Source organism: Gopherus flavomarginatus, chromosome 1 (genome assembly GCF_025201925.1).
Source record: "Gopherus flavomarginatus isolate rGopFla2 chromosome 1, rGopFla2.mat.asm, whole genome shotgun sequence".
NCBI lineage: Eukaryota > Metazoa > Chordata > Testudines > Testudinidae > Gopherus > Gopherus flavomarginatus.
In genome coordinates, this window is record NC_066617.1 from 326,671,618 (window position 1) to 326,691,470 (window position 19,853).

The window sequence follows — 19,853 nt, forward strand, 5'->3', positions numbered from 1 at the left end:
GTCTGTCTTCTCCTGGTTTGTGAATTGCTCTGGAGTTTGGTACAAGACAGGTGTCCAGATGCCTGGAGCGGGGCAGCAGTGCATATGCCCCATGGCCTAAAACTTAGATGCCGAGGGAACTTTTAAAGCAGAAAATCAGGAGCCAAATGAGTTTTGAAATGATCTACAGGGTTAGGCAGCAGCCAATCAGCAGTTTTGTGTTGCAGTGGTGACTTAGGCACCTAACACTGGCATTTAGGCGCCTGAGTTGCTTTGTGGATTGCATCCGTCGCACATACCTGCCATCCCAATCCTCTCCATCGCTTCCCCCACCCTCCACATGAAGAAGCATGACCCTTCACTTCTGTAAGATGGCTGAGCCATCCCTGCATCATAAGGAATTCTTGGGGCAGAAAACCAATGATGTCCAAATTAGTTAATGGATCATCATTCTGAAAGGTTGTTAAATTAGTTAACATAATATTAGTTAATGTAATATTACTCTTGATGTAATGCAAAACATTTTAAAATTATTATATGGTGTAAACCATTATCAGGATACAAAAACAATGAAGGAAGCAAGCAACAGTTCGAGTTCTTTGATTCTCTGATCAGTTTAGTAGTAACTGTCAGTGCCAGTCAAGTGGTTTTAAAGGTGACTTCTCCAAACCGGCTGATGTACATATGAATCCAATTTGCTGATGAGCATTAAATGTGTTGTATTTAAAAACTTTAATGTGTTTGAAGAACATGTCAAACTTGAAAGAGCTTTTACACAAATGAAGAGGCAAGCTCTACCTTTTAAATTGAGATTGAACATAATAGTTAAAAATATAATTAGATGTCCTGAGAAAACATTTGAGATGGATAGAATGTAACAAGTATTCCAAAGTGTTTATTTCCATATGTACCAAATTAAGCTTTGGAAAACAAATTAGTTCCACCATGACCACATCTGAATGTTCTGATTAAAAGCCAATTCGTAGTGTAAGGCATTAATGTAATATGATTTTAATTCAGCTTTTAAAAAAAATGTTTGAACCCTTTTGGCAATTAGACATAACTTTTTATTTTGTTAATTTGTAAGATTATTTGGTTGTAGTTTTATTGCCCATCTAGTAAACAGGAAGTCAGAGCAGTAGATGTTTTACCATTTGTAAATTGAAAGATAATGTGTGGAAGATAATCTGTTGAAGCAAAGAAAATTAGAGCTTGTGACATAATTTTTTATGATAAACATAAAGAAATTGCATTGGAATAGTTTTTAAAAAATTGATCTCAGAAGTTTTTAAAATTTGTCAGCATTTTAAGTCTTAAAATAATACAAGTAATAATTAAAGCTGAATAATTAAAGGCTGAACCAGAATGGTGGGCTTCAAACTTTGGAACACTTAAATCAGAATACTGGGCCCAACAGTCCCAAATTTTGATTCAGTTCAGATTCTGGTCTACATTTGAATTTCACCCTGAAGCCCAACTCTACAGTGGGTCAAACAAGAACACAGAGTCCAAAGAACCTTCGCTCATGGGGGAAGTTTGGATCTGGATCTGAACTTCAGCCTCCAGCCTATATTTGCTAATGATATCAAGAAGCATAGATGTAACTGACAGCATATCAGAGCCCTTACAGCTCCCATTGACTTCCCTTAGGAGCAGCAAGTGCTTGGGACAGCTACTTCTTCTGAATCAACTGTTTATTCCACACTCATTTTGCTAAGAGAAGCACTTGATTTCTCCTATCCATAGGTATGAAGTTTGCTCTAACACTGAGGGACCTTTCATCTTGAAAAGTGGCAGCAGCAGAGGAAACAGAATCCAGAGCATCACTCAACACATGGCAATGATAGAGGGGAAGAATAAGGTATGGTTGAGGGAGTCAAAATACAACTACTATGCTAAGGCACTGTCTGAGAATGTATTTTAAGAGATCATTGAGCTAAAACTGAGGGACTGAATGACGTGGTATTGTAAATGTTTTAAATTTGAAGGACTGTGTACATGCATCTCTCTCTCTCTCTCTCTCTCTCTCTCTCTCACACACACACACACACACACACACACACACACACACACACACACACACACACACACACACACACACACACACACACACACACAGAGTTTAGCTTTTATTTACAGATATAGGGCCTGATGCTGCAAAAATGTACTTTCTTCTGTGCCTAGTCCTATTAAAGGCTTTGGGACTATGGATGAGAATAACTGTTGGTAACACCGGGCCTATAGGCTGTGTGAGAGCTGGACATAAGCATGAAGAGGCAACTTATAATTACAACTCACAATTCATTTTCTGTGTGAACATTTAAATTTTCGCTTTGATGCTGTCTGGGAATTTGACAAAGACATGAAAGTGTTAAAAGACCAGTGAGAACATAGAGTGCCAATGGGACCAATAACTTTACTAGCATTATCTAAAGTTACACTTTGCGTAGGTTTGTACCAAAATGTCATGTGGTATTTACTTTATTTCATGCCATTGTGCAATTTTTCTTATTTTTGATAAGAGCATAGCACAATCTGCCCTCATCACAGATATAATACTAGTTTATAGGAATACTGCTGTAGACATTTTTAAAAGGTGTTGAAAAATTGGAGTGGGTTCAGAGAAGAGCGACAAGAATGACCGCGGGTCTGGAAAACTTACCTTACAGTGAGAGACTTAAAGGGTTAAATGTTTTTAACCTATAGATGAGACACTTAAGAGATGCCTTGAGCTGATGGTGGGATAGCTCTTTAATCTAGCAGTCAAAGGCACAGTATGATCGGAAGTTGAAGCTAGACAAATTCAAATGGGAAGTAAAGGTCCAGTTTTTAAGATGGGGGTAATTAATCATTGGAACAGCTTACCAAGGGATGTGGTGAATTCTCTATCATTTGAAGTCTAAATAAAGACTGGATTTCTTTCGAAAAGATGCTCTAGTTCAGCCACAAGTTATTGAGCTACATGCAGGAATCACTCAGTGAGGTTCTGGGGCCTGTATTATGCAGGAGATGAGACATGATTACAGTGGTTCCTTCTGTCCTTACAATCTATTAACATAGTTTGCCACTAGAAAAGCTAAGCACTGTATCTGGTATTACAGTCTAGTTTGACTTGTGGCAATAATGGCAGATAGTATTACAAAGAAATACAATCTTATCCTAGAGCCTTTAATTCCCAGTAAGTGTGAAGGGCTTCATAAAACTTCAGGTGACATACACAAGGGCCATTGGTCTCACTTACACTACGGCTATGTCTACGCTGTGTTGTAAATCCCAGAGTGGTGAGTCTTGGTCTATGGATTTGGGCTTGTACTACCACACTGAAGACAACAGCATACGTGTTGTGCTACCACCCACTCTGAGTTTCAGCCCAAATGCCTACATAGCTGTTTGTTTTTATCACTATAATATATGAAGATATACCTATCTCATATAGCTGGAAGGAACCCTGAAAGGTCATCAAGTCTAGCACTTGCCTTCACTAGCAGGACCAAGTACTGATTTTGCCCCAGATCCCTAAGTGGCCCCTTTGAGGATTGAACTCATAACCCTGGGTTTAGCAGGCTGATACGCAAGCCATTGAGCTATCCCTCCCCTCGCCATTGCATGTATGTGAATCTGTAGACCTGGGCTCTGAGACTTGCTGCCACAGGTTATAAAATGCAGTGTACACATACCCTTAGTTCCCTTTACTCTGCTGTGGCAGTATAAAAGTGTTTTATAGTGTGTGAATTATAGCTAAACCCACGTTAAGACCCCTTTCCACTGTCAGACCAATATAAATGGGGATTAGTATAACTGAGAATCAGGCCTGGGGGGTCATGTCTTCCACCACTACTTATTATTTATATGCTCCCATAGGTGTTCATGGCACTGTACCGATAAGAATGGTTGCTGACCCTGAGAGACTTTTAGTTGAATTCAGTCAGGGACCATGCAAATGATTAAGGATAGAGGCAAAGATGGGAGAGGTTAGAATTGGAAGATTACATGAAAAACATGGTTTAAGGAGGGTTTTGAAAGAGGAAAAGGAAGTCATTTGGGGTAGAGGAAGAGGGAAGATGTTCCAAGCAGGGATACAATGAACAAAAGCCGGTGAGAACCTAATTATGTTCCAGCAGGCATCTAGCCATGCAGAAAGTGGTCCTACCTGGCCACCAGACATTGAATCAGCTGTGCAACAGCCAGACCTAATCTGTTTGTGTGTTGTGCTTTTTGGAGACAGTGGAAGAGAAGGGGCTTAAATGTCAGGCCAAATTCAAGCCCACGGCAAATAAATTCCTCCCTGGAGGAACATGCTAATAATGGATCCTTGATGCGGGATTGCAGAATTTGTTTGAAGTCTTTGGCAATCAGCCATTTTTTGAAGCATGCTCAGAAATGCATCTGAAATTATGATTCCTGTGTATATGTATTACTGAAAGTTTTACAATGAAGCACGGTTGTTCTCCTTATCTATCCAACATGCTGTTAATCCCAGAATGGACTGTGTGGTGTTGCTTTGTGGTCATGTGTCTTCACTAAAAGAATAGCATTTAGAAGTCACCAGAGTTATCAGTTACTACCACACTTTTTCATACATTTTAGGTATAACACTGATAGTAAAAAGGGAATTGATAAGGCGGCTTCTGTAATTTTTATGAGCTATCTGAAGCACAAATCATCTTTTCTTGAAATGTGCTGGTTAGCTCCAGCCATCAGCTCTGCTAGGTCGGTGTATGTTCTCTTTGCCTCTGAAGAATTGCTTTTCCCAGGCCTTCGAGCCGTGCTTGGCTGAGGACAGATAGCTCTTCTAAATGTAAAGTGCTCTCTGGCCCTTGGCATAGTTTCTTGCCAAGCCTGACGTAGCCTGATTTCTACATTCTTGGCTGACATAGAGTGGCCAGACATTTCTGTTGTCAGGGCAGGCGAGATTGTGCTTTGCTGTCTTTTCAGTCAACTTATGTAGGATTAGAACCACTGACATATCTAGTTAAAAATTTCAGTCATTGTGTCCCAAAGCAAAGTCAAAGTGAGGCAATTGGGACAAAAGCTTCCTGATTGGGAGGAATATTGAGCCATTCACAGAACTAAGCAGACTGGATGTGACATTTCATCATAATGTCAGCTGTTACTTTAAAAAACTCTCCGAGTACTTCTGAATACCTTCTGTATTGATACATCCATGTTCCTACTATTGCTATTTCCAAGCATAAAAGGCAGTATAAAAAGAAGGCATGAAGCTCAGTGTGAGAAGTAGGCAAAGGCAGCACTTAAAGGACTGGGTGAAAAGTTGGATGGCATGATGCAAGGAGGAAAGAGCTGAGAGGTGAGCTGGGGTGGAGCTGGGCACCTAAGAACAAGGATCTTAAAACTGATGTGAAATGACAGAGGAAACTGGTGAAGGAACTGAGGGATGGAACAACAAACATGATTAGAGCAACTTGAAAGGATAGTTATTCTGGATAGAGTGGAGAGAGGAAAAATGAGACATGAGGAGGCCAAAGATGGTTACAGTAATTAAGGCAAGAGATGAACAAGGCATGTTCAAAAGTTTACTTTTGATAATCAAGGTAAGTGTTTGGGTCTTGCCTAAGGAAGAGTATCCAATTCTGTCCATGCTGTGTGTAAATAGAGCATTAGAGCCGTATCAGGTGATGGTTCTCATTGGTTTGGCTTCTTGTTTCAGTGAGCTGGTTTGTTGTCTGTATGGAAATATAAATGCAACCTCCAGTTTATTATTAAATTTAAGTGCCCCCACCCCCGAGTTTGTATGGGTAAAAGAACACAGGAAGGGTGTGCTACATTATTCATTTAGTGACACAGAAAAACTATGGCCATGACAGTGTTTTAGTAACATTTCCGCTGAAACCTCTCTAAACAGACATTGAGAAACTTGAGTGGTATCATGGAATAAGTCAATGATGTAAGCAATAATACTTAATCATCAAATAACTGTTTAAGTGATTCAATTCCCACACCCAAAGTTTTCATTCTCACGTTGGACTTTCCCATTGATTTTCTACAGTGTAATAACTCACATTATTTTTAGATTCTTCGTATAACCTGATCCATTCAGTTCTTAAGAAACATCAGTTGTGAGTGCTCCCAGCTAAAATTAGGACTATATTTCATGCAGTGCTAATACTGGCAGTATCCTTAACTGGAGCAACAACTCATTGCAAAGGCAATATGTGGGTGACCTGAAATTAAAATAAAGTAAGAAATGGTGCTTTAATCTATACGTGTGTGTGTGTGTGTGTTGCCTGACACTTCCCATTATAAGATCCTGTTTTCAGTTGCATATGGCTGCCAAACTTCAACTGTTTGGGTTGGAATTTTTCAAGCCACGTGTTTGCCACTGGATGAATTTGTTCTTGAACTTTACAGCCAAAACGGTTCAGCTGTTTCCAAGAATGAGGCTCGGGAAAATACATTGTTTTGCACATGTTAAAAAATCCTGGCAACCTTTTCTTTCAAAGGCTCTGACACCTTCGTGCTTTGGGGTAGGGACCTGAAATATGGCAGAGGTGGGGGCTTTCTTGTGAGAGCTGTGCCTTTTGGTGTTCCCATGAAAATCTGTCTGAATTTGGCCAAGTTGTAAGCCTTTTATAAAAAAAAAAATCAGAGTTTGCACATGTGCAGTGGGTTTTAACAGCTAAATTCCCCAAAGATGTCATGTGCATAGGGCATGCTTCTGCCCAGGGCTAAGCAGGACTTTCCTGGCAATTGCAGCTCTGGGCTTGTGTAGGCTGTGCTGGATACAGTCATCCAACTGAGAGTGGGGAGATTCTATGCTTTGCATTCAGTGATCTCCTTCCAGCCCCACACACCCCGCTGGGACCAGGCAGTGTGGAGGAGAAAGCTGCCTGATTCAAAGGCAGAGGGGACAGGGCGCTGGGAGTGAGGGCAGAAACTTGGGTTGAAGGCTGGTGGGCAGGGAAGAGGGAAACTGGGACTGAAAGTCTAGCAGGGTGAGGAGATTGGGTTTGCAAACTGGAGCAGAAACTAAGACTGAGAACCAGTGGGGTGGGGGGTAGGAGATAAGGAAGGAGGGGAGACATATCTGACAGAGAGCCAGGGTGTGTGGGAATAACTAGGACTGGCTGAGCAAAGAGATTGGAACAAGGCTCCAGGTGGTTGGGGAGAGGAACACTGAGATTGGACAAGGAGCTCGGGAAGGGACATTTGGATTGGGAGCCAGTGGGGATGGCAAATGTGGGCAGGGGGGAGCACGAATGGAGGCCAGAGGGAGGAGAGAGACCAACTGGATGAAGAATTGGTAGTGGGGGAATGTATACTGTTTGAGCAAGGAGACAGGGGTGTGTGGGGGGAGGAGGGGCTCCAGGTTTTTTGATGCCCCAAGCAAAAACAAAAAAAACAAAAGTGGAGTGCTGCCCCTTGAAAAGAACCGCCCCCAAAGGGCTGGAGCGCTGCCCCATGAGAAGTGCCGCCCCAAGCACGTGCTTGAAACGCTGGTGCCTAGAGCCAGCCCTGGCAAGGATACTGGGAATGGAGAGTCTGGAGAAGTGAGACTAGGACTTGCTAGACAAGGAGACTGGGATAAGAAGTCTGAGGAGTGGAGACTGAGACTATGTAGGCAAGGAGAATGGGACTGGGACAAAGAGCGAGAGTTAGGGAAGAAACAGGATAGGGGCAGGTTGGAGCAAAAGAGACTGTTCCCACTAGAACATGCTCCCCTCCAGAGACTGGAATGGAACCAAAGATCCCGGAGTCTCCATTCCTCTGCTGTCAGCAAATAGCTGTGAAGCTTTCTGAGAAAGTGTGTGTCTCATCTCCATCTAGTGCTGGTCTGCTGGTCCACATAGAGGATGACAACCTACTACAGCTGTCAGCTGCTGTGTTAGCTCAAGCATCAGATGGCTGTGCTATGACTCAAAACTCCAGCCCTGCTGATGAAACCATGGCGCTGTCAGTATGATCCCACAAGACAGAACTACTGTTTTTTCAGTTTGTTTTTCTGAAAAACGAGGAATTACACATACACACACTAAGTTAGAAGAAAACCATGAGCACTCAGAAGTTAGGAAATGCCAGAGTTCAGGCTACTTGTGCAACCTTAATTCAGCCACCTTGTGTGTATTATGCGTTATGATACAGTCTTCAATTACATTATTATATTCTAGTTTTTCCAACAGGACTCCTGCCTCATGGGGCAGAATGAGGATGAATCAGGACGGTGTAGTGAAGGAGACTCTTGTTTGTAAGATCCCTGCTTCATTTTCTGCAGAGGTCTGTAGGGAATGAGGCAGAGGGTTCCAGAAAGAGAAGAGGTGGTTTCATGGTTAAGGCAGTTGAATGATGCCTTAGATAAATGTATTATGTCCTTTCCTCTACCACAAAATTTCTATGTGATGCTAGTCAAGTCACTTAAACTAAACTTTTCCCAGGTGGCCACTAATTGTGTGTTCCTCATTTTCTGGGTGTCTGATCTGCGGAAGTGCTGAGTGATCTCAGCTGTGATGAAGTCAATGAGAACTGTATTTTGTATATAGAGAGTGCTATGTAATGCTAAGTACTCTGATAAATCAGCTCCTCAGCATCTCAAATTGGGCACTCAAAATTACTGGATACTTTGAACCCTAAATTTTTAGTGCCTCAGTTTCCCATGTGTGAAATGAGGATAGTACTGCCCCCTTATCCAGGGGACTTGTGAAGATTAATTCAAGTTTGTGAAGCGCTCAAATATTATAGTGATGCATGCCAGAGAAAAGCGCGTGAGGAAACTAGTGATTCTGTCTTTGGAGCAGGATTGAATAATGAGCAGTAAATAAGGCACGGGGCCCACACATTGAACAATGAGGAGAAAACAAACTATTGAATAAACTGCTCATTAAGTGAGCATTGTGCACTGAATGACGCAGGGCTCCTCTGGAAAAAATTGTATGTGATCATGTAATTAAAAACTAAATCATAATGCATGTGTACAAGAGGGCCAAATTAAGGTTACACAGGAAACCTTAATTCTGGAATTTATTAACTTTGGGGTGTTTGGCTATGAAACCCTGATCATTTTTAAAGTAGTTTTTGGTGTGTGTGTAATATATGGTTTAGCGAGAATAAATACATGACCATGTAGTGTGGTATGGTATGAAGGTTTTATTTATTTATCTATCCATCCAGCTACTTACATGGCCCTTATCGCCATAGTATCTATGCACCTTATTGGCATACGTTTTGGATGGAAGTGTCATTTATGAGTGGCAAAGCCACTTGACTTCAGGCTTTAGGATAAAATGCAAACTAAATATCCAAATGTAAAGGTTTTGCAAACCTAAAACTAGTCTTGTTTTTGTCCCTCTTTAGTGTGATTGATGATACCATCTTTGGTCACAGATGTGTAGGTGCCTTTACAGTTTGTGACGCTGCAGTGTAAAATACAAACACATGCAGGACAGTAATTTAGTAAAAATGTGTCAAGCACTTACATATATTAGATCAATAATACACTACCACTGAGAGTGTAATGAGGCTAATATTTTGAGAAGGTAGGGATGGATCTTGTGTGTTACGAGTTGTGGAGTCATAGATGTGTCTATATAAAGTCAACCCTAACAAATGAAACTATTTCTGATAGTTCACCCTATATTCTGGTTCTTCTGGTTCACATCTAGCAGAGCAGTGGAGAATGTGGGCAGTTTTAAGCATATGGCAGTAGTACTGATTTCAGTAAGACTGCTTATACGCTGAAAGTTACTTATATGCCTAAGTTCTTCGAAGGATCTGGGCCGTGGGTTGTACTATTTATTTTAAGAGCATTACTGCAGGATTTTAGCTTGCCTCATTTTCAATGTACCACGCATAATTTTTCTCTGGGGTGTCCATCCTCCTCAGTGCTACTAGAATTTGTTATCACTTTTAAAAGAATCACTTCAGAGGGGCATACTGGGTGGGGCCTAGAGTTTGACAACATTGAGAAAAGCATGACTTGGCATGTGCAGTTGCTGAACTGTAGCTGCCATCGGCTCCTTGACATCCCTTCCCTCCAGGTGCAACAGAAGCAGAGAGTCAAATGTTAGTGCATTAATCATATGGCATTGAATAAGAAGGCCTTATGGGTGCAGCCAGGAGTACTTCATTGCTTGTACTACACCTTCTTTGGAATCAGCAGAATGCAGGGCCAATTCTAGGGGCGGGCGAGTAAGACGGTTGTTCTCGGGTACCTTCTTTCAGGAGGCACTGACTCACCACTCGTGAGGAGGAGAGGCACTGAAAATGTTTTCTGCCCTGGCCAGCAAAATGGTTAGGGCTGTCCTGCCACTGCTTTTCCCAGGGGATAATGTGTTCTGCTTGTAGTGCTGCTGAAGATACAGCTCTGCTTAATGAGCAACAAACCCACTGGCCCTGAAAGCATGAACTTAGGAGAAAAAGGTTCCTCATAACTTTAGTCCATGTCCTATTATTCAATTCGGAGATATTTCAGTAGGTGTTTCTTATATTGAAAACAATGTTTGTTCTGAAGGTGAAGCCTGTTGTTCAGATGTTTCACATGGATACCTCTTGCCAATAGTTGAAGCATACTAAGTATGTAACATCATTGACACAATTAAAACAACACAGTGATGTGCTCCAGTATTTCAACAAGGGTCTCCCACAATATGGTCTCCCCCTCTGCAGAGGTGCATGTAAAGACCTTTTAGGAGGCAGGGAGGCATCTTCCCCAGGAAAACTGTCAAAATGCCAACCATGTCCCTCTGGCCTCTCTGCCATCCATCTCAACAGCATGAGTTCTTTGTGTAGGCTCTTAAGTGAAATGGGACTTTAATGTACAAACTCCTCATCCACTGCCAGCATGTGGGGATGAATCAACCTGTGCTTCGTCCTACCTACAAAGATTTCGTCACCTCTCCCAATCAGTGTGCCTGCCCTACTGATCCTCCTCCCCATCAGCCTCAGATATGGCCACCCACCATTTCAGCCTCCTCCTTGCTTTCAGGATCTCCTCTTCTCTCAGCTGTGAATGATGGCAGCAGCAATATGTGAATTATCTGTCCAGCCTCTGACTTGGAAATGTGCCTTCTTTCTTAGAACTTAATACTTCAATTGGCCTTGGTTGGTTTGATACAAGAAAAACGTTGGTGGAAATGTCTGATGGGAGCTAGCAGATACCAGCCTTTACCCTGTCATAGCTAACTGTGGCATCCGACTGCTGCATGTTGTCCTTTTCTGAAGATAGCACTGCTCCGGCCAATTTCTAAACCTCTTCATGTTGCAGAGAATGTCAGATGCTGAAGTAGTTAGATGATATGAGGCCAATATCAAATACTATCTTTATGCAACACTATGAAGAAAACACACACCTCAGATAGGTCCCCAGGAAGCCTATTTACTCCATATACACAATCCAGGACTAGCTACATACACACTGCTTCTCTGAGTGTTTTCAGACAGCTTTCACAGCACAGAGCACAGTGTGCACCATTAGAAGACTCACAGACTATTAAAGGGATAACATCTTATTCCTATACACTACAAGTACCTAAGGCAATTACTGAGGTAATACTATATACACATCTAAAGGAGTGAACAGGCCTCTATACAGCGATAATTAATATATCTAAATCTGTTGGATTGAGAAAATTTATGCTGTAGAGGAAATTTCCCTTTTAAAACTGAGACCTGATTGTGTCAAACAAAGTATTGGATGATAAAATTAATTCCCACAAACTGGGGGAATTGCAGAAGGAGTATTTACCACATAGGCCTCAGGCTCAGGAATAATATATTATGGGCTTCAGTCTAATAAAATAAATATCAGATACCAGTAGAGTCAGAGACTGAGGCCTGTGTCTCTCCTGCCAGATACTTTGTGTAGTTGTTTACATCTATGCAAAATGGATGTGAAGTAATATCAAGTGATACAGCCTCGGTGAGCTCACTGCTGGAATTCTGGACCAAACTCTGATGTCTGCACATTTAAAAATTGGAGAGTGTTCAAAGGAGAGCCACAGAAAGTATTCAAGGGCTGGAAAACATACCCTATCATGAGAGATTTAAAGAGCTCAGCTGATTTAACTTATCTAAAGGAGATTTAAGAGGCAACTTGATCACAGTCTGTAAGTATCTATGCAGAGAGAAGATATCTGATATTATTGCGCCCTTTTATCTAGCAGGAAAATGGCTGAAAGGCCAAGTTAGAAAAAATATCATTGGAAATAAGATGTAACTTTTTAACAGTGTAGTCAGTTGACCATTAGAACTGCTTACCTAGGGAAAAGGTACATTTACTACCACTTCTAGTCTTTAAATCAAGATTGGATGTCTTTTTGAAACAGACAATCTAGTTCAGACACAAGTAATTCCCCTCCTCCACTACAGGAATCACTGGGTGAAATTAGAAGGCCCATGCTATCCCGGACTAGAGGATCATAGATGCCCCACCTGGCCTCAATTATCTCTAACTCTATAATTTGCTAGTGCAGAGTGTGAATTTATGTTCATATCACAGACCCGTAACCCTGCGAGAGTTCTCACTGATTGGACACTCACTAGACTCGGTGCTTAATTTGTACCGAAAGAGGTACTGGGACTCCAGCAATATTTATACATTCATAACTGATTCAGCAAGCCCAGAGGTGATGGGGCTATGAATTGCCAAGCCCTGGTACAAATTAAGCACTGACCAGACTGTTATGTTTGGGGCCCACTGAAGTGAATCCCATGTACTTTAAGCCTCTTGAGAATGAGCAGAGTCCAGACACTGCTCCTAGCTGAGGTCTCTGGGCACACACTTGGGGCCAGATCCTCTGTCTAGCTCCCCTTCTGAGAGCTGAGACTCAGTGAGCCAATTGCCCAGCTCCTGGGACCTGTCCTGACCCCCCAGGCTCCCCCATAGCTTAAACACACCCACACCCAGAACTCCACCTTGTGGGTGCTCTGGGTTTACAGCTTCACTCTTCAGGAGCACTTGACAGTGCAAGCCTACAGAGACACAGTCAGACTTCTAAACATAATTACTCTGACTTAGCATGAAAGATACACAGATCTAGGCAAAATAACAAACACATCTGTATGCATTACCCTGCTTCAGTTTCCTGTCTTCTCTAGAGAGTTCTTTGGTCTTGGGGAGAGTCCTCTGTGATGTTCAGGCTCCTTCTCCTGCAGTTCATGGCTTCGCCTCAGAATCAAGTCGTTCATCTCTCTCTACGTAATTAGCTGCCTCTGACCTTGACTGGTCCCACAGTTAAACCAGGCCCCTCTGCCTGCCCACCCCCCACTACAAAAGCATGCCCAAAGCTTCCTATGTGTCTCTGAGTCCCTTGAGTTTTTATGACCCCATACGAACACCTGGTTTTTTGGTTCTGTTGCTGGGGTTTTCTGCTTCCCCGCTCTGCTGACATGTTGGAGGAGCTAGCTTCTCCCAGCTTCAGCCAACCCACTCTCTCAAAGGGTTTTCACCTGAATACACTACTATGAAAGTTTAATGACTGACAATTGTCCCTGGTCTGTTAGACATGCTACAGGCCCTGTCAACAAATGGTGGATTCCCAAGTCACAGAGGCATTCACTGATACAACAATTTCATAATAACCACTTCATAACATCAACCAGAATTCATAAGCTGAACAAACAGACCCCTAAAATATCACAGTTCATAAACACTGTTTTTGCCATGTTTGACCAGCACTTAGTGACGAGCTGAAGAAGGTCACTGTGCCTCAGTAAAGAGCAATCATGTTGATCTTGACCCATGACTCTAGTTACTGACAAAATGAACAGAAGAAAATATTAACTGCACTAAAATTATTTTTGAAGGTTTATGAAAATAGATTTAAAAAACTCAAACATGTTAATCGACACAGATGTATCTTTTCTCATTGCTGCCTATCACACAACTCTACCAGTAATGCCAGCTTAACACCCCTTTATCTGCTCTTCTTACAACCATCGCCATGCTTTTATCCACACCATTCCCTTTGATGTGGCATGAAAAATGAATGAATGCCCTTCCTGAACCACTCTGCAGTCCCATTGCTCTGTCTGCATTACAATTTCTCCTCAAAACCTACTTCTACCATGATGCCTGTGCAAAATAAACTAAGAATGGCTGGGTTGATGCACAACTGGGGAACTAAACTGAATTATAAGGATGTGATCAACCACAACCATTGTACTTATTTTCCCTACCCATTGTCTGTTTATCCTTTTAGATGTTGAGCCTTCATATATATATATATATATATATAAAATTAAGAATACCACGTGGCATTATTCAGAGAATCCCCCTCCCCAAAATCTCTATCTTAGGTACCTCTAGAGCCCCTACTAACATGGTGACTTAACACCTCTCAATCTTTAATGTATTTATCCTCATAGTACCCCTGTGAGGCAGGGAAGTACTGTTAGCCCTGTTTTACAGACGGGGAACTGAAACCCAGAGGCTAAGAGATTTGCCCCAGGTCATACAGAAGGTCTGTGGTGGAACAGAGACTTGAATCCAGGTCTCCCATGACCTAGACCAGTGCCCTAAGCATTAGACCATCCTACCCACCACTGTGTATGGTATTCCCTCGTGTAGGTATCAGGGTAACGTTTTTCTCTGAAGCAATGTTAGATGTTACTGTGTCATGCCCTTCAGCTATCTGCTCATACAAATTATATCACCTCAGGAAAACATTCAGTATGCTAGGCCTTCTAAGATGGTGTGATCATAATAGCAGAGTAGAGGCATAGATCATCAAAGCAGAGTTTTGACTGCTACTATATTAACTGTATTAAAACTGAAATCCAAAAGGAAAAAAATGTGAAAAAGAAAGAAGTGTGAAAACTCTGTCCTGCCCCTCCCCTCATTCATGTAGCAGTTACAAGAAAGAATGAAAGATGCCACCAACTCATCTGTTATGAAATGGAGCTCCATTTTCCCAGTGTTATCCAAACAACTAAGGCGTCCCTCACCTAATCCCTTTGTTGGTTGACTGACCCACGGGCAGCCTCCTAGGGTAGAGCATGCTATGCCACACCTCATGTTTTATAACCTGTCATTATTACATCAGCAGCATGAGATAAATCAACCTGAAAAGCACATTCAAAGATATGAGTTGTAGTGACTCTGATAATGGATTGGTCTCCTGGGCAGCTAGTTTCCTGTTATTTTTCCATCGTTACCAGAGCCTGACATGGTGACACCTCCTACTAATCATCGCTGAATGAATGGAGCAACTGAATCATAGTAATGTCAATAGGAACTTTTAAAAAAAGGGTTCAAACAACTTAATCTAACGCGAGCTAAAACTCTTCTTGCTTTCACAGACTGCCAGCATTCTGACTGTAGCCGAAGCCAAATCTTCTGGAATCTACAGCTGCGTGGCTTCCAATAAAGTAGGAAATGTTGAAAGAAACATTAGCTTTTATGTAACAGGTAAGGTACAATCCATTCAGTAACTAAACACCCGCCCTGGTCAGAATGTTGCATTTGTTAGGATGTCATGTGGTTTACACTTCTGGGTGTGATAATTACTATAATGGAGGCAGATGTTAACTAATGTAATATTTTTCACTGCCTCTGTGGTGGGTTTCCACAGGACTGCTGGGACTTGGCTGATAAAAAGAGGATTAGCAATAATCAACAATGATCCATTATCAGCTTTCTAATGAAGATGCAAATTGCTCATGAAAATAATGTTCTCTTGCTATGACTTTTTTCTAGTGTTTGATGACTTGCAGTCAGCACATGTGTAATGTTACTTTATAATTTGTGAAACCCCTATCAGGCAGCATCAAGTGTGCTCACGTTATGTATCAGTTTCTGCCAACTATTGCCCTGAGCATGCATCAGGTACCTTGCAAGCAGAACTCTGTGCCTGCCCAGAGCCCCACTGAAGGCAATACGATTCAGCACAGGCATATGGCTCTGTCTACCTCAGGAACATGTTGCAGGAGCAGGGCCGGTGGATCGCATTTGACCATTTTTTTGCAGGTGTATCTCCCATTGATGTCAATGAGTATTCTTTACACAGATGACAGGACCCAATGCCTTCCACTACCGCCTTCTGAGGAAGATACCATTGTATAATATAGGCCCATATCTGGCAAAGACTAACACATGTGTTTTAACTATGTACATGAGTAATTCTAGTGAATTCAGTGGCATAAAGTCAAGCATGTGCACAAATCTTTGCAGAAGCAGGACTGTAAGGAGTAAATGCTGGGCCTTCAAGAGCTAAGGAAATAAATGGGAATTCACTCACAATAGCCAGTATACAATTTATCAACCATCATGTTGAAAGGTCATGTTGCAATGGAGCCACCTTCTGGTTGAAGGTTTTGTGTTGGCTGTGACACGATGCATTTACCATGTGTGGACTCACGGAATGCTAGGCTTACATTAATGGTCCAGCATAGTCTTGAAAAAGATCCTGGCAAAAGAAAATGAGATGTAATCATTTAATAGGAGATATTTTAGAAACCACAGACCAATCTATCGTTAATACTAAAAATGAGAAACCTGCCATAATCTCACAGCTGAAAAGGGAATACATTTTTGATTAAGCATGTTTTGTTGTTGTTCTTGCTCTAATTTTGTAATCTGCATTGTTGTTGATCTGTTGCCTGTCATTCTGATCAACTTTAATGAAAATAATGCTGGTACTATGCTTCCCCTCCCCATTTTTTGGATTAAATTTTACACTTTTTGAAATGTTCTAACCAACTCTAATAATACTCTCCCACATTTAGGAACTGTTGGTTGTCTGTAAATATAGAAGTTCAGTAATAAAACACCAGAATTAGGCATTGAAATGTAAACATAGATAAGTGACGCACGGTGAGGTTATTTGTAAAATATGAAAAAGAAAAATATTTACTTGTTCTATTCATAGATATGGCAGAAGTATTTGCTGACTAAGAGTTCTAGAAACATAGTTTTTTGTTTGCTTTCAAGCATTAAATTGTGTACGTTTCCTTGAAAGCTAAAACCTTTACTCAAACAATGAGATTGTGATTTCCCACAAATTGGCTCTCTAATCTGTCTGTGGTATTGTCTGTACATATGTCACATAGAGACTTTACGTGCAACTTAGGGCAGCGAATAGGAACAATCTAATCAGCAGTCAGTGTACTGGGTACTTGCTCTTTTAATGCACAAGACATTGAGTTGTGTGCTCTAGCCCTATCTCTTTAGGAACCTAATGCTCTGTGTAAGACCCTGACCCAAGTGAAGAAGGTTTTTTGGTGCCATAATACCTGCCTGTTTAAAGTTTTCAGTTGCTATCCCACCTAACTGTCTGATACTAGAGCATGACGGCAAACATCATTATATTTCAGGGTATGAATTGATTCTTAGCTGGGAGCAGAAAAATCATAGAATCATAGAAATGTAGGACTAGAAGAGACCTCAGTAAGCCATCCAATCCAGTCCCCTGCACGGAGACAAAACTAAGTATTATCTAGACGATCCGTGACAGGTGTTTGTCTAACCTGCTCTTAAAAATCTTCAGTGATGGAAAGTCCATAACCTCCCTACGTAATTTGTCCATTGCTTAACTACCCTGACAGATAGAAAGTTTTTCCTAATATCTAACCTAAATATCCCTTGATGCAATTTACTTCTTGTCCTGTCCTCACCCTCCTTTTTATAGAAAACTTTTTTGTACTTGAAGACTATTATCATGTCCCTCCTCAGTCTTCACTTCTCCAGACTAAACCCATGTTTTTCAGTCTTTCTTTGTAGATCATGTTTTCTAGACCTTTAATTGTGTTTGATTCTCCAGTTTGTCCACATCTTTCCCGAAGTGTCGTGCCCACAACTGGACACAGTACTTCAGCTGAGACTTCATCAGTGCTGAGTAGAGTGGAAGAATTACTTTTCATATCTTGTTTATAACACTCCTGCTAATACATCCCAGGATGGTGTTCATTTTTTGTTGTTGTTGTTGTAACAGTATTAAATTGTTGACTCATATTTAGTTTGTGATCCACTGTAATCCCCAGATCCCTTCTTGCAGTACTCCTTCCCAGGTACTCATTTCCCATTTTGTATTTTTGCAACTGATTGTTCCTTCTTAAGTGTAGTCCTTTGTATTTCTCCTTATTAAATTTCATCCTATTTCTTTCAGACCATTTCTCAAGTTTATCAAAATCACTTTGAACTCCAATCCTGTCCTCCAAAGTGCTTGCAACTCTTCCCAGCTTGGTATTGTCCTCAAACTTTATAAGTGTATTCTCTATGCCATTATCCAAATTATTTAGATATTGAATGGACCCTAACCCACTCCATGATACCATACTTTACATGGTAGAATGTATAATGGCAGAGAGGATGGATAGCTATGACTTTCCCCTGAAGGCTTTGGTATTGGCATCCATTCAGAAATGGGATATTGGAGTGGTTGGTTTACTGTTGTCTGGAAATTATACATGGTTTCACTGGTCACACCCTTTGTATGTGGGGTAGTAAGACTGATATAAACTCAGCTTTTAAATCAGTTTTAAAAAATATTTTATTTGTCCTTTGGACTCCTAGCGTGTCTTGAGACTTGAGCTGTGTGACCTATAAATTCCTGTTTGTCTACTGACATCTGATAGCTTTAATTAAACTCGGATTGTTGCTATCTGCTGTTTGCACATTTAAAAACTAAGTCAGGCTTCTTCTTCTCTCCCCAGCTTACAGCGCATCTAATTTGAAAGACCAAAAATACTCATTTGGATTCACACATTACTCTAGCAATTATGCTCTTTCAGGCTGAGGCCATTGTTCTAGTCAAGTAGCATTTTCTACTTCAAGTCAATTGAGAGACTTTTTTTTTTTTTTTTTTTTTTTGGGTGTTTGTTGAAAAGCACACTTGGGGAAAAAATGACAGTCCAAAAAATGCTGATGGGTGTGAACAGACAGACAGGACACCGAAAAGGATTTCCTTCTAATGTATTCCAAACAGATACTTCAGGGCTAGGGTGACTGCTGGAGGTTTGTTTGTTTTTTGTGGGTGGGGCTGGGAGGCTGTTCTCACTTGGCTCTGACTTACACAAAGACTGAAAGTGAGACATGAAAATATCCAGAGAAGGAAAACATGAATACTTTTAGAGTCAGAAACTGCCCGCCACAGCAAGGGAGGTCAGAAAGAACAATGAGCACGGAGAAGAGCCCAAGCATAGTCTAAGCAGACAATACTTCCCTCTCCAATATAGCCCTTATTTTGAATTACTGTGTGGTTCAGTCCTTGTCTTTTAGGTGGCAAGAAAGCCTGTGCTAGAGCAGTGGGAAGAATTTTTTTTTTGGGGGGGGCAGCTTCTTTATGTGACATGCTCCTCTCTGACAGTGGCTGAAATAGCAGCTGGAAAGTTAGCAGAGGTTAGGGCTGGAATTAGTGGGGACGGAACTAGGGGTGCTATTGCACCCCCGGGCTTGAAGTGGGTTTCCATTATATACAGAGTTTACAGTATGGTTCAAGGCTCTCAGCACCCCTCTATAAAAATTGTTCCAGCATCCCTGGGGCTGCTCCTGGCAGCACTCTACTTCCACGGGCTCTACTTCCTGTAGAGAGAGATAGGGGCGGGGAGGAGCGAGAGAGCACAGGTAAAAGGCTAGAGATTATCATGTGGGGTCAAACCCTTCTGAGGTTGGCATTTAATTCTCATCTGTATTTTGGGGAGATTTATGAGAGTGCAACTTTACACCCCTCCCTTGAGGGGAGTGCGATTTGGGATCTTCAAGAAGTAAATCTGATATGCCCTTGAATAGCTTTTCCTTCCTATGGCCAGTCAAGAGCCGGGTTACTTTTAGGCTTTGTTTCAATGTGTTTTTAAATGTGCATCTTTGCCTTAGTCCATCAAATAACCATAGGCACCTATCTTATGCAGAGAAAATATGGAGTTCCCTCCTGAAAGACTTCCTGCTTATTGGTACTGGGGCAGTCTGGAGAGTAATTCCTGTGTGCCAA

General features: G+C 41.5%; 1 protein-coding gene across 2 annotated transcripts in view; it reads left to right on the forward strand.

The window, feature by feature from the left end:
• FLT1 (fms related receptor tyrosine kinase 1) overlaps window positions 1-19,853 on the forward strand; it is a 156,212-nt gene that overhangs the window by 75,878 nt on the left and 60,481 nt on the right. For both annotated transcript variants that reach the window (XM_050937138.1, XM_050937139.1), the window contains exons 11-12: window positions 1,726-1,840; window positions 15,229-15,337. In XM_050937138.1, coding sequence (XP_050793095.1) covers window positions 1,726-1,840; window positions 15,229-15,337 — 224 coding nt within the window. The remainder of the gene's footprint in view (window positions 1-1,725; window positions 1,841-15,228; window positions 15,338-19,853) is intronic.